At 42.3% G+C, this 14,098-nt stretch overlaps 1 protein-coding gene across 1 annotated transcript in view; it reads right to left on the reverse strand.

Moving 5' to 3' along the window:
- Positions 1 to 13,540: 13,540 nt before the first annotated feature.
- VWA3B (von Willebrand factor A domain containing 3B) overlaps positions 13,541 to 14,098 on the reverse strand; it is a 74,153-nt gene continuing 73,595 nt past the window's right edge. Inside the window, exon 30 of the mRNA XM_055801535.1 lies at positions 13,541 to 13,900. Within this exon, the coding sequence (XP_055657510.1) occupies positions 13,662 to 13,900 (239 nt within the window). The 3' untranslated portion in view covers positions 13,541 to 13,661. The remainder of the gene's footprint in view (positions 13,901 to 14,098) is intronic.

The following is a 14,098-nucleotide window of genomic DNA, read 5'->3' on the forward strand; positions in this document are numbered from 1 at the left end:
CTCACCCTCATTTCAACTGCACTTTGAGCATTCTGATGCCTCCTATCAGAAAGCAGTGACTTAGCTCAACCACTGACCAAAGAGAAGAAAAAAAACCCTATCCTTTTATTCTGATTTGGAATTGTTTTAGCCAACACCATTTATTTCTGTTTACTGTATACAAGGCTCAAGGTGTAAAGTGTGCCTTGCTAATAATAATAATAATAGCTATTACTAACTTAATAATGTTAGTAATAGCCATCAAAGCAAGCATTTGAAAATGTGACAGAAAGTTCAATATTTGAGTAAAGAGCACTGAGTCCTGCTAAATCTTCATTTACCTAGCACTGGTAAGTGACTTTATACAACTTTCTGTGGGCCAGAGAGTAAAGCAGGGCAGCAGCAGCCCGATGTGGTTCCATATGAACAACCCACAGCCAGGCGTGCAGTACTTCAGGCTATGGTATCACTGGCCGGTACGGCCAGCCCCAGCTCACACACATTAGACGAGGCAAAGGTGAAATGCTGAAATAAAAAATGGTTTTAAAGAGCAAATATCACGGGCTGGGGCAGGTGGGAACTTATATCTTATGATATCAAGATGATATCAAGATGACCACAGACAGCAAAGACAGACACTAGAGATCTTTGTATACCTTCTGCATACATACATAAACAAACAAGCTGCCTGAGGGCTCAGGTCAGTGACTAGTGCACTCCCTCACTGATTTACCTGAACTGAGCACGGACAGGCTCTCACTGCTGTCTTGGTGGGAGAGACAGGTTCTTGTTAGATGGCTCTTCTCTCTTCAGGGGAAATATCTTCTTTTGTACTGTGAGTGCTAGGCTACCCATGCCCTAACTTTTTTTGACTTACACACACATGGTTAAGGCATGATAACTTATCATTGACTGGCATAGCCTATCACAGCTAATCAGGATGCATATATTTGTCAAGACAGTGAAAACATCCTAGTTTCAGGCCAGCTTGTCTTAGTTCCATACCAACAGGAGTTTTATTTTGGCAAACTAATAACATGCTTAAAAATCCTATACAAAGCCCAAAGACCCTCTATAGCAGTAACTATCAGCAACACACAAGTATGAAAGTTGATGCTGCCCACGTGCAAGGAATGAGGAGCACTGTGCATCACCCTTTGCCTCTTGGCCTGAGTAGTCGCGTGGAATTGCCTTGGGGGTGTTACAGCTATTTCAGTGGGGCTTGAGGCAGGGGTATCAATATATCTTTGCTAATACCAGTGTAGCACTCATATGAACAATATTCTGTTTGTTGTCTACTTAATGGCATATTCAGAGGGACAGCAAGGCACTGAAATACAGCACTCCTGATTAACAGCCTGCAAAAGAGATTGTAACTAATCTTGTGACGCCTCTTGGAAAGTCAAACGAGAAATGGCAGCACAGCTGCCACTGGGAAAAGGCATTTCCCAGGACAGTGCCTCTTCTTTTCATCACAGAGGAAACTCAGGGAAAACTTTGGGTGGTCAGCAGATCTGAGGGCTAGAGACAGACCCAGAGAGGTTTTGGAAATAGCTTCAGAGGCTGGCAATAAGACAGAAGTACTCATGAGATTAATCCTGCTAAAATCCCGTGTGGCTGATAAGAGTCAACCATGGTTGCACCCGCCTACATACAGAACAACAAATACTGATGATTTGATGCTGGTAATGGTGAGAGGGACAGGAATGTTTTGGCAGATCGTATTCATAAACGTTTGCTCCCGATTTATTGCCTTACATAGGGAGAATAGCACTGAAGGACAGGTTTCACACTCCTAGAAAATAGCATTCCCAAAGTTAGGTTATCCTTAAACCCTTTTCTTGCCAAGGGAGATGGGAACTGCTAGAAAGCACAATAGGCTTGGTGTTTTTATGCAAAAATAAGGTGTCTAAAACTGAGCTTCAGACACTTGTGTCATGCTACTGAAAGACCGGGGAGGAAAGCTCAGCAGTTTATTCTGCATCTTTAATTGCCATGTAGCTGTCTTTCATAGAGAAGAACTAAAAGTCCTTCTGGGTTTAGCACCCTTCTCCCAGTGACAAATATTGCATTCTAGGGCTATTTCATTTACCTTGACCTTATTCTCAAAGCACAGGCTGATCAGTACATAAACAGCTGGTGAATGGTGTGTGTCTGTAATTCAGAGGTAGGCAAGCTCAGGTGTCTGATTAATATGGTAATTCAGACTCTGATAACCCATTCACATGACCTCTTTAAACACAGAAAAGTGGAGTGTCTTCTCTGAAATCAAAACCTCTGAAACATGAGCAATCACATTCACAACAAAACTCCATTCAACTTTTGTAAATATATATATAAATATAGCATAAAAATAAGATAAATCACCTTCACAAACTTCTGATTGCTAATCTAAAGCCCCAGCATTCTACAGCATCAAAATGTGATCAGGCCATTCTTGGCACTGCAGGAACTGCAAAAATTTTCAAAAATAAATCTCAAAGTTGCATACTACATCAGAACTATTAAAAAGTGACATTGTTGCATGTTATTTTTTCTGACAGATATACAAGGTAGGCTACATGACTAGATCACTGCTGTACCAGTTTCAGAGAATAATAAAAATAAAATTAGAACACTAGTCTAGAAATCATTGTACCACACAGAAGTCAGTAGTCACTTTAACTGTGGCTACATTTTATTTATGCATGCTATGCAGGAGTGAACGACAGAGGGTGTTAGCTTAAAGGAAAACTTGAATTCACTATCTGGAATACATCTTGTTTGCAACAATTCACAACACAAAAATCAGGTGCTGGGAAGCACAGCTGTGGCTCGGTGTAAATGGCACTGGGCAAACTGTCCATCACCTCGTCTTCAAGACCAAAGTAAAGAAATAAAAGAATTGCAAACAAACCCCTCGTCCCATCTCAAATCTTACTCCACAAATTCTTTGTGTCCAAAGAGTCCAGGTGGGCTGGTTGGGGTTTTTTGTCCCCTCACATCATAATGATTCAGCAAGGCAAGCGGGCAACCAGCACAGTCCTTGGGGCCTCACTGCCGGGAAGGGCTTTGCCCAGGGGCACCTGAACAGACCTCAGGGCTGGATCCTGCTGGGTGCTGGGCACTGCACACACAACATCAGCACCCTCAAGTCACATACCCCTGGAGGAAGCCCTGGGCCAGTTTTAGGGTTACTTATGCATTCTGTGGGGGTTTCAGGAGCAGCAGTCACTTAAATCAGCAAGAAATAAGTATTTTTTTAATGTCTCCTGAAGTGCCTGTCTCTTTAGGCACCTTGACACACGCCAGGGCATGCAACTGCAAGCAAATAGTGCTCTGCTGTAAGAGCACTTTCTCATTTGTTTTGCCATGCTGATGGAGAAAAAAGCCACGGGGGCCTCTTTCTTCCATTAGTAATGTTTGAACAAACACAAAGAGCAAATGTGTCAAATACAAAAGCAGATTGGCAAGGGAGAGGGGCACTGACAGAGCCTTAAACGCCATGCACAGCTGAACCCACCTGTAAACTGCAACAGATTAAAAAAGGTCTGTTTCTTCAGCCAGCCTTCCTTTTTGCTGCCCAGCTAAAAGACCTGGCTTTGCCATCAGCAAGTTTCAGGATGGTAGTGATGTTCATGGTTTTATGTTATTTATGACTAATTCTTAGACTTGAATGGTTTTTAATGTCCCTTGCAGAATGGATAAATGTTCTCGTAATGACTTTCTGGGCAGCAACTCAGAAAACGTTTCTAATGAGATTTTTTGTGGCATGTCTTGGTATCAGTAGGTGTGCCTTTGTTTTCTAAAGCTTTCTAGGGGCAAAATGATTTACTCCACTCTTCACAAAATCAAGCAGATACAAATAGTAACAGATATAAATGGACAAACCTAAGCCTCCCCTGCTGTGTTCACCAGAGGGAAAGACTTCACTGGCGGGGCTCAGGGCTATTTTAGGTGCTGTGGATTATCTCATCCAGCATCTAGCAGCCAGAGCAAACGAGTCTTCTGTAAGTCTTGTCATATATGCCAGCCTGAACCAGATGTATTGGAGACTCTCAGGCACCTCAGATAGCACTGGGCAGATGTGTTTAGGCAGCTGGACTTTGTTCTGTTTGTTTCAATTCTGCGTGTTTGAAGAGAAAAAAAAAAAAGATATTTTTAAAGTTCCTTAATTTGTTTAGACTCCTCAGGAAGTGTATTTGTAGCTACAGTATTCATGAGCATCACATCTACATCCCAAATCACTGGGTTTTCATCCTGCTTAACTCAAATGCCAAATTTGTATCCTGGACACACATGTACTCCTCACCAAGTGCTTGCATTTAGATTTCAACTCTCAGGTGAAAATTGTCAAGTGTGGGTCTTACAACTGATTTGGTTACTTTCTTTTGGACATTTAAGTTCATAAAACCCCATTTATGTCACAAATGAGACTCATTTTAAAAGTGTTATAGAAAGTACCGGGTGAATATTATGGGAATTAACTGATGAATTGGTGTCTAGAGCGCCTGTAACAACAATCCCTTAAAGCTGTCTGGGGCTACTGCTGGAAAGATCCAAACTGCAGTGCCATTGAGTTCAGTATTGCATAGCTGGCAAGAAGACCCAAGCCCTTGCAGAAGTACTCAAAATCTAATTCAATAAAAAAAAGGCAGAACAGCAGTAGATGTGCATGTAGATTCAGTGCACAATAAAAGAAAATTACTTTCTTTTTTATTACCTACTCCACTGGAGTTACTGCATACGTATTCTCAGATCTGTCTTTGCCAGTTTCTGTGAAGGAGCGGGCCTGACCTCTCAGCTTCTCCCTGACTTATTTGAAGTTAAAAAGTGTTTGCCAGAGCACATATAAACCACATATGCACAAGGTCATATATACACAGGAAAGAAATTTGTGGTGAGAGATGCAGTTGATGGTGGGAGGTGAGGAATATTGCGTTCAGTGCTTTGGTATGTTGTGAACTTCAAAGCTTTTACAGTCAAATTGTGCACATTATGGTTAAAAATGCTCAGACTGGTCATTTGAATGCATTGATCTCTTTAAGCCATATGGGGTGGGTAGGCTTGGAAAAGGGAGAAAAATAGACCATGAGTTACTAGTTAGTCACCAGGAAAGTTCCTTTTGTTGGACCAGATTCCACCCTGCACAGTGTCACACATTTACAGAAGAAAGGATGCCCCAAATGCCCACCAACTATGGAAAAGGATGGGGCTTTGCTCTTTTGTGCCATTTAAAGAGCACTTCCTCTTAAGCTTTTCCCGTGAGTGTAACCCATTTCTCTGTGGCAGCAAAATGTACAATCTCCTGCTCCTCTTACAGTCAGAATTAAGCTAAAGATTCCATAGTACAAAACTGAGAAAGAAGAGGCAAAGAAAATTAACTTTGTCAAGGAACACATGAAGGAAATCTATGCGTAGATTTTGTGCTCAGGATGAAAGCACACAATGACAGCCCGTAGCTGCTTTTTGACCACAAGGAATTCAGAGCTGCACAGGACTAGCAATCCCAGCACCACTTGTCCCAGCCAACACTAGTGCGGCTAAATGCATTTAGCCATATATTTAATTAAGAGAACAAACAGACCAATACTCAGCTGCCAGCACTGCGGGGATACTCACAATGTAATTGTCTTAAAACATATTTTTAGATTAATGTGCCAAAAAAATATTTAAGCACTCAACACCAAGCTGTTAAGTTGAAGTGCTGCCTCTTGTTTGGCAAGGAAGAGCCTGAGTTTCCTTTGTCTGCAAAGCAGCTGCATAGAAGAAAAGCTGATGGTAAACCTTTGCAGGAACTTTCTTGTGAAAGATTTTTTCTCCAGTGATATACCACTTACAATTTATCCACAGGCAAATTACATGCTGACCCCATGGCACCCGTCTTGATGTGAATGAAAAACTGGTCAGTAAGTGCCTAAATATGCTTCTGCTCAGGAAAAAATGGATACCAAAATAAATACTGAAAGTTATAACACACACTGCCTTGGTGTCTAGTCTGCCACCATTCTATGAGTTATCTATTCAAGCCAATGGTATCTTGCCTTGCTACCGACAACTCAGATTCAGTATCCTTGACCTCCCATAACAGCAATTCCTACAAAAGTTTGCCTAGCCCCTTTAAATTGTATGCTTATCTTTATATTTATATTTTTTAATACTTTGCATGCCTAGAAAGGGCAAAGCTCTTTCAGTGCAAGGTGACTTTCATGCTAGATCAATGAAAACAACAGGAAAGAATAAACAGGCAGCATCTGTAGGTGGCAAATCAATGCAGTATTGAAAAGACTTTCAGGACAAAGCCAGGCTCTGCAGACAAGCAGAGAAGGTGAAAAACATGAAGAACAGTAGAAAGAAAACAAAAGATTTTCAAATATATTCCCCATCTGTATTCACCACGTTGCCTGAATTCACTCCCCACACACATTTCTTGGTAGAAAGTTTGGGTTTCTGTTTTAGCCACGAAAAGTAAGTAGATTCACAGTATGTTGTATCAGAAAGATCATGGGGAGATGGTAGTTCTACAAATTGCTGGCATGTAAGGAGACTATCTCCCCTCAGAAATCTCCCGTCATGTTCCTAGCAAACACATGCCCACTTCATCACAGTAAGCAGGGAGACTAATGCCCCAAAGACCAAAGGTCCCCATACTGCAGAGTTAGACCCTGCAATGAATAGCTCCAGCCAGCACAGTACCTGGAGCACAGGCAGGGTAGCAGCACTGTTGCACCACGTACAGCACCAGCTGCAGCTTCAAGTCGATGCTACCAGGACAATCCAAGGAGGATGTAATGCTAGTGATTTAATCCGAGGAGAACGCTGAGCTTGAAAAGTCAGCAGCCACAAGTATTCATTACTTACTGCTGACCCGGATTTTGCTTTCAAGCACAAGCAACCAACATCTGCTTTTCCTCTGAGCCTACTAGCAGCTGTGTAGCTCTAGTAGTGCAGGGTGGATCTTAAGCCAATGCAGGCTTAGTGCTGCAGTAGCCACCTTCGTGTGGCTTCTAGTTGATTTAGGGCACTGACAAAGCTGTTTGCAAAAATCTGCCTGGAAAAGTTAAAAAGGATAAGTAGGAGAGGCAAAAAAATGTTAACCTATATGTGAACTATATTTGCCATGCTGTAAACTCAAAATACATTTCAGGATTAGGGAGAGCTTAGCTGGAGCTTGTGAGCTCCTGGGAACAAAGCGTGGTGCAGGTTTGAATAAGTCTGTTCTGTTCTGTATCTTTACAGCAAAACCAGGGAAGATCTGCCAGACTGTTCAGGTCAGCCCTGAGTTTTAGAGCTCAGCTGAGCCTGAAACTCACAGCTTACCTCAGGGGAACTAAAGGTTTTGGAATTAGCCATAGTCTTAAAATCAAAAGGCTTTCATCTAATCCTGCCTTAGCCACTCCTGTGAAATGCAATGACAGTAATTATTTTTTAAAACTATTGAAACTGAGGACAGTAGTCCCAAAACAACGTCACAGCAGAACCGCTCAGATGCTGGGGAATAAATGTATCAATGAGATCAAAGGCAAGCTCTAGGAAGAAGAAAAGACCACCTTGGCAAATGAGGCCCTGTAATACACCACCATACTTCTTTTTCTGCTGAACCATACAATGGTTGCCTGGAAAACCTTGTACACCTGTGCATTTCTCTTTAGATGAAAGGCTATTTCCAGAGCAAAAAGACATTAACAGTCTGAGGAAAAGTTCTAAAAGATCCCTGCCTCATTAGCTTCCCTGAAAACTATGTCATTTCCTGTCCTAATCTCCACCTCTCTTTGACCTTCTTTCCTCTCTGCTGGAGACACACAACATAAAACAAAGACAAGGTGTGTAGGGATCTCCAGTGTCCTCATCACTGTCTGACATTGAGAAAAGTCAGCTTACAGTCACAAAACTGGGCTGAAGACCAGTGCATGCAGGTAGCTGTGACTACATGTCACAGCCTGCGTCCTGAATTTCCTGACATCCTTTCCATAAAAGCCTCAGGCAGGTAAAGATCATGTGGGAAGCAAGGAGGTAGAGGGGCAGCTGCACAGATGCTGCGATGCTGAGTTACCTGTGGAGAAAACTGTCTGGAGCAGGGAATGCCGATGGAGATGGACGATCACCTCTTCTAAACCTGCTAAGGACTGAGAGGTGGGGCAGCTTTCGTAGGAAGGGATGGCACTGTCAGTGCTGCGGCCCCAGCCTTAAGAGCTGGTTGGAGTGGAAGAACTGGACAAAAAGAGCTGGTGTTCAGTTTAGGCCACAGAGGTGTTTGTATTTGTTTGCTTCTAACCTTTTCTTACAGCCCTGTAATTAGAAGACTGAGCTTACGACGTGCTGAAATCAACCCTCACACAGTTTTGCCCTTCAGCACGCTTTCTATTAAATTGGACCTGGGTACTACTGAGCCGGTTTGAGGTGTGTCTCTCCAGAAGCAGCGAGGCTTCACCAGCAAACCCCAGCTCATGACTTGATTTAGGGACAGGACTTGCTTAGTGCTGTTGGTCTGGCTCCAGTGCCAGTGTGGGGAGGACTGGCATCGCTATCTGCTCAGTTTTCAAGAGCAGTCAGTGTAAGCCTGCACCCTTTTCTGCTGAGCAACCCCTCCTCCCAGGAGAAGAGCCTCACAGCTGGGGGAAAATCACAGGTTTGATAATAACACTCTCGTTTTATCAACAGGAGGTGGTTGCAGGTGGCCCCAGATCTGCTCGCAGCAGTGTGGATATGTGGTGAAGAGCAGCTATGTGATCTCTCACGGTGTCGTTTATCAAAGGACTGAGCCCTTTGGAGCTCAGCTGTACTTACGCAGCAGTCAAGCTAGCAGTGCTCTCACTAGGCACAAAAGGAAATAGCCGTGGAGGACAAGGTCCTTTGCATACCTGTGCAGATTGAGTCAGTCTGCTATACAAACTTCCATGAAGCTGCCCTTTTTTCTTGGAAGACAGGACATTGATCTGATTTCATGGTTTCACAACTGAGTAGGAAGTTACTGATGACTTTCTAAAGGAATTCAGTCACAAACACTTTTCCACTTCCTTCAGTTCTACCAGCTGGTCTCATAAAAGCCTTACTCTCCCCCTTATATTCTTACTTGCCTTGGACTTTGGGAATTTCATGGCCACAGTACCGATATGACAGCTGAACTGGGAGGATTTCTCTTTCTATATCTTTCTCTTGCTCAACTGAGCAGTCCAGTCCGAAGTATTTCTTTTTTAACTTCTTGTGCATCACAAATGAATGCATGTGATGCTGAATGCCAGGGGCTGAGTCCCAACCCCAGGGTCTAGAGTTTGATCCAGAATGACAAATACAGGCAGGGGTGAATATTTTTTGTTTGTTTGTTTTTTGTTTTGTGGACTAATTTTCTTTAAAAAAAAAATATGAGTGAGGGGGTGGGGGGGCAGTGAACAGGAAAAGTACCATTGTAGTAGTTGGAAAAGAATCACAAAGAAGAATTCTGAGCATAGAATCCTGGCCAGTCCCAAAGCCAGACAGGTAACCCAAACCCCACCACTGCCAACTAGGTATGAGGCAGTGTGAGGAACCAGCAACCTGGATTTTCAGTGATCTGGTTATGCTCTGTTGACAGAGCCTGAAATTAGGCTGTCCTGGTCAAGCTCGGCCATCTGGCAAATCTAATTGGAAAATTCATCTTGTTGACAGACCACCATAATACTACTTGCATCTTTAAAACAGATCAGTGGAAAGAAGCAAGCATATGAAAATGAGACCTCCTGTACATCTGCACCACGGTGTGGAACTCACGGCAGAGCTCACCTTGTGGAGACGGACCAATAGGAATGTTCGAACGAAAACCATCCTGACAATTCCCAGGCTTAATAGAAAGCAGTGTAACAAAACACATAACCAAACTCAGGCAGGAAAAAAGTCTTGTAGGCCACAGTAGGGAAAATTAATAAATGCTGTCCCAAGACATGTGCTTCGTGAGGTCAGACTGCACACCCAGAAAGGAACAGTGAAATGGGTCCTTAATAACAAGTGAAAAGGGAACTCATCCATCACCATCCATATTTCTATAATAAGCCAGTTTTTAAATGTAGCTTGTCTAAAAAACAACAGTGATTGATGATCATACTCTGTGCAGAGGAACTCACCATTCAGAGCTGCTGGTTTTGATCCTGCGCTTGGTTAACATTCCTGTTTGTTTTTCTCACAAATTTGTCTTGCACCCCATGGAACACTAAGGTAAGCTTTCTTCAGCCATTTTTTCAAGGGGATCCCAGTCTCTGCCACTGTGGGGTGGCATACAATCCATCTGCACATACTTTACAGAATGTACATGTGAAATTGGCTCACACTCCATGTCATTGGATTTGCACATGTTCAGCCTCACACGGTAATCACAAGAGACATCAGTAGGATAATCATGTCAATGCTGAATTAGTCTAACTGAAATGCATCTTCTGCTAAAAATGCAAACAGGTAGATTCCAAAGTCCATGTGATTGAAAGCCATTCCTGGAGGTAAAACAGATTTTTCAGTTCAACAAACTTTTCCTTTAGATATTTTGTCTACCAAAATGTATAGGGCTTTTCCATCCACTGGCAGTGCCATTTCCTCCAGAAAACTGAAGTGTCCATATCCACAGTAGAAATATTTCTTTCCAGCTATCCTGTTCTGAAATTTTGTGGATGCTGTGGTAGTGATGTCACTTCCAATTTTTCCTCTGGGTAGAACAGATCCCCAGTGACTCCCTATAACCAGGGACTGTGTGTGTGCCAGCTCCATTCTCCAACAGAAAATGACTGGACGTCATGGAGTAAGGAAGGAGCCTGACCTGCAGAGCAGAAAGTAACTATCCAGACTGCAACTTCCAGGATACACCATTTCAGAATTACAGGTTTCCTCAGGTTTGAGTTTTCCCTGAATCAGGCTAGGCAGAAATTTCAACACTCTCTCTCACATCCTACTGAAGTCTCCTGCCTGCAAGGTCATTCTGGCTGTACAAACTTCATAATTCTCCTTTACTAAATTAAAATAGCTATATGCTTTTTTTTTTTTTTTTTTTTTTTTTTTAACTCCACACTGAGACAGAACTCGGTATCAAAACTTCAAAATTTTCCTGAAAATTATTGCTCAGTGTTCTCCTGGGAAATACTTACCTGCACAGTGAGTGTATAGGATTTTCCTGGTTAAGCGTACACCTGAACCAGCCGCCTAGAGTAGGCACTTGTAATATGCCTAAAGAAAGTGCCCAAGAGATATCTGAAATATAACCTCATAAATATATAAATTACATACTCCGTTTGCCTCCAATGACTGTAGAAATATATCTTTTTATACTCTCTCCCAAATGACAGCGTCAGGCTATTCTCATTTTGTATTAATGGTTGTTATAAATGTGAAGCAAAGACGGAGTGGGGCTTGAGATTTCCAGGGTGTTTGTACATAGAAGCACAGCTGGTAAATCAAGACCAAGAGAAGCAGGGTGTTATGTATGGTACTTTGTAGTTCTCCCACTGCAGGGGACACCCATTCATCTGAAAACAGTGTGTCACTTTCTCCTTCTGTGGGCGGCTTCTTGAGATCTGGTAAGAAGTACCACACGCAGCTCCAGGTGTTGTCTCCACCCTGGCCTCAAGGCAGTCTCTACCAGCTTTGCCGTAAACCAAGTGTGACTTTCCTGCATATGTAAAATTAAAACAGAATATTTGACCCACTCCATTGTACTGGGAATTTACCTCGCTAGAGCAAAGCACTAACAATACAGAGAGACCTTTGGTGGGAGCTGAGCATTTAATGGTGTTTGGGACATCTGTTCATTGCTCTGCTTCTTTCAGGGCCAAAATGTCAAGGTTCTCCCCAGGTACCATGGTTACATTGTGCTAAAGTGACATACTTAGTGCTCCAAAGAAGTGAGCTGCATGAAATGGAGATCACTCACTCAAAGAAGGCGCTTCCTCACTATTATTCTAAACCAACACAAACACACAGAAAAACCGTAAGAGAAGCCCTATGTTAAAAAGCCTGGGCTCCGAACAACCCCAGCTTAGAATAACCTTTCTTGAGCAGAGGAAACATCTTCTGTATTTCTGTCCCACGGATGGACATTATTTCCCCACATTTCTATGCAAAAGCCTCTCTAACAACATGCAGAAAATCTATGCTCAGCTGCAGAGATGTCCTTGCCTCACCGAATCATGGTTCTGCCAGGACCCTAGAGTCACTGGGTACAGCTAGCACAGCACCCGTCACTGCCATTTGAAATCTGCAGTAACAATGCCACACTCCAGGAGAACCAGGACAGCCAGACACCGTCTTGTAAGGTGAAATTGTCTCTATCACCCTTTGTTTAATCATGCAGCAATCTTTAATATTTGCTAATTCATTCAGAAAGATATGTGGAATGTAATAATACTGTAATATTAATCTCAGAATATCCTTACCTGAGAAAGACATCTAAAAAGAGAAGAATCAAAGTGTAGAGGAGATAATAAAGGAAAAAAAAAAAGAATTGAGGTATTACTGCTACATCAAAGCACAAGAATATCCTAGCAGTCAGACCGAGTTATAAATGTGTCATGTATCTAGAACAGAAAAAAGGTCTGTGATTAAATTGGCTACCATAAAAGCTGGAACTCCCCAAATATAAACATACCACTGGGTTACAATATATACACATGTATACTTTAATAGGTCATCTTCTGTTTTTATTTGGTTAAAAGTGTATCTTTTCAACTCCACTTTACTTCAAACGTAAAGATGAATACCTACATCTGCCTGGAGATTGCATAGGTACCTACAATTAAGCTCGCCAGAGTCTTTCATGTCTATTCATTCACCTTGATATGCCAAAAATACTAAGAATTAGTCTTCACCTTCTTAACAGAGAGCCCTAGGCAACCATACAACTGTGCCACCGCATCCACAAGACATACGTCGGTTGAGGTGAGCATCTTCGGTGCTAAACACATGACATCCCCCTGATTATGTGCCACTTCAAATGTCATGTCTTGAACAGCGAACATCACATTACATTTGTTAGATAGAGAAAATGAATCTTTATTTGGATGTGTTTTGTTTTTTTTTTTAACTGGGTTCAGTCACCTATCCATTATTTGGGAGCTAAGAGCAGAGATGTTCCTAAATGTGTCTAGGTGCAATTCCTGCTTTCACTTATAATGCCATAAAATAGAAGCAATTCCTCTTCCTTCAGGGTAGCACTGGCTTTATATCAAATGTCACAGAGAGGAATTCAGCCCTTGGTCTCAGTTTGTGTTACCAAGAGGTTAGTCTTTGGGGGCAAAGTGCCTCATCTGTGTTCTCATGGGACAGTCCCCATCAGTGGAAAAGCTTTAGGATAAATCCATATAGAAGTCAGAACCAGTGGAAAACTGGGTAAGCTCCCTGCACCAGGTCTTCCCAGTTGCCTTACAGACTGAGGCTGTGAAAAAGGACTTTTAGAAAAAGGTATTTCATAAGAAAGACCCACAGTTAAATCAAATAGGTCTACTGCAAAAAAGATACTCTGACAAATAAAATTTTCCATTCTCTTCTCATATTGATACTTTCCAGTGCACAGCTGAACCTCTGACACTCTTTCACACCTCCAAAGTAAGTCTGCAAAATCATAAATAAATTAGCATTAACTAGTCAGTTTATTTTTGATTCAAGGAATGAAAATTCACAGTTACAGGTGTTAAGAATCTTTCTGATATGCAGCCTCATGCATTCCTCATAAGCTCTTTCACGGTGCACCCTTAATGCGGCTTCCTTTGCTCTGCGCAGTGGTGCTGAGGTTGTCTTGTCAATCCCTGCTGCTCCATGTTGACTCTAGTAATTCTGGTAACGTTTCTTTTACCAAGCTCTGGAGAATCTTCTACAGCAGGACTGTGCAAGCAACAGGGATGCTTTGGTGGGCTGGGAGTTGAAGTGTTTGGCGACTGCAGAGTTTGACTCCTTGATAAATGCCAGGATGATGACATGGAGAATGAAGATGCTAGGAGAGAACAGGTACTCTTTAGCGAGAGAAAATATTGACCCACCACGAGCTTGGATATAACAGTTCAACACCCTCCCAAACACCCCCCCTGAAATTTATGATGGAACAAATGACTCCATGACTATGGTAACAGAGCGATAGTCTTGTGTAAAGAGGCTTTTCGCTACTTTCCTTTTCGCTTTCATCCTCACAAGT

The sequence above is a fragment of the Falco peregrinus genome, chromosome 4 (genome assembly GCF_023634155.1).
Source record: "Falco peregrinus isolate bFalPer1 chromosome 4, bFalPer1.pri, whole genome shotgun sequence".
NCBI lineage: Eukaryota > Metazoa > Chordata > Aves > Falconiformes > Falconidae > Falco > Falco peregrinus.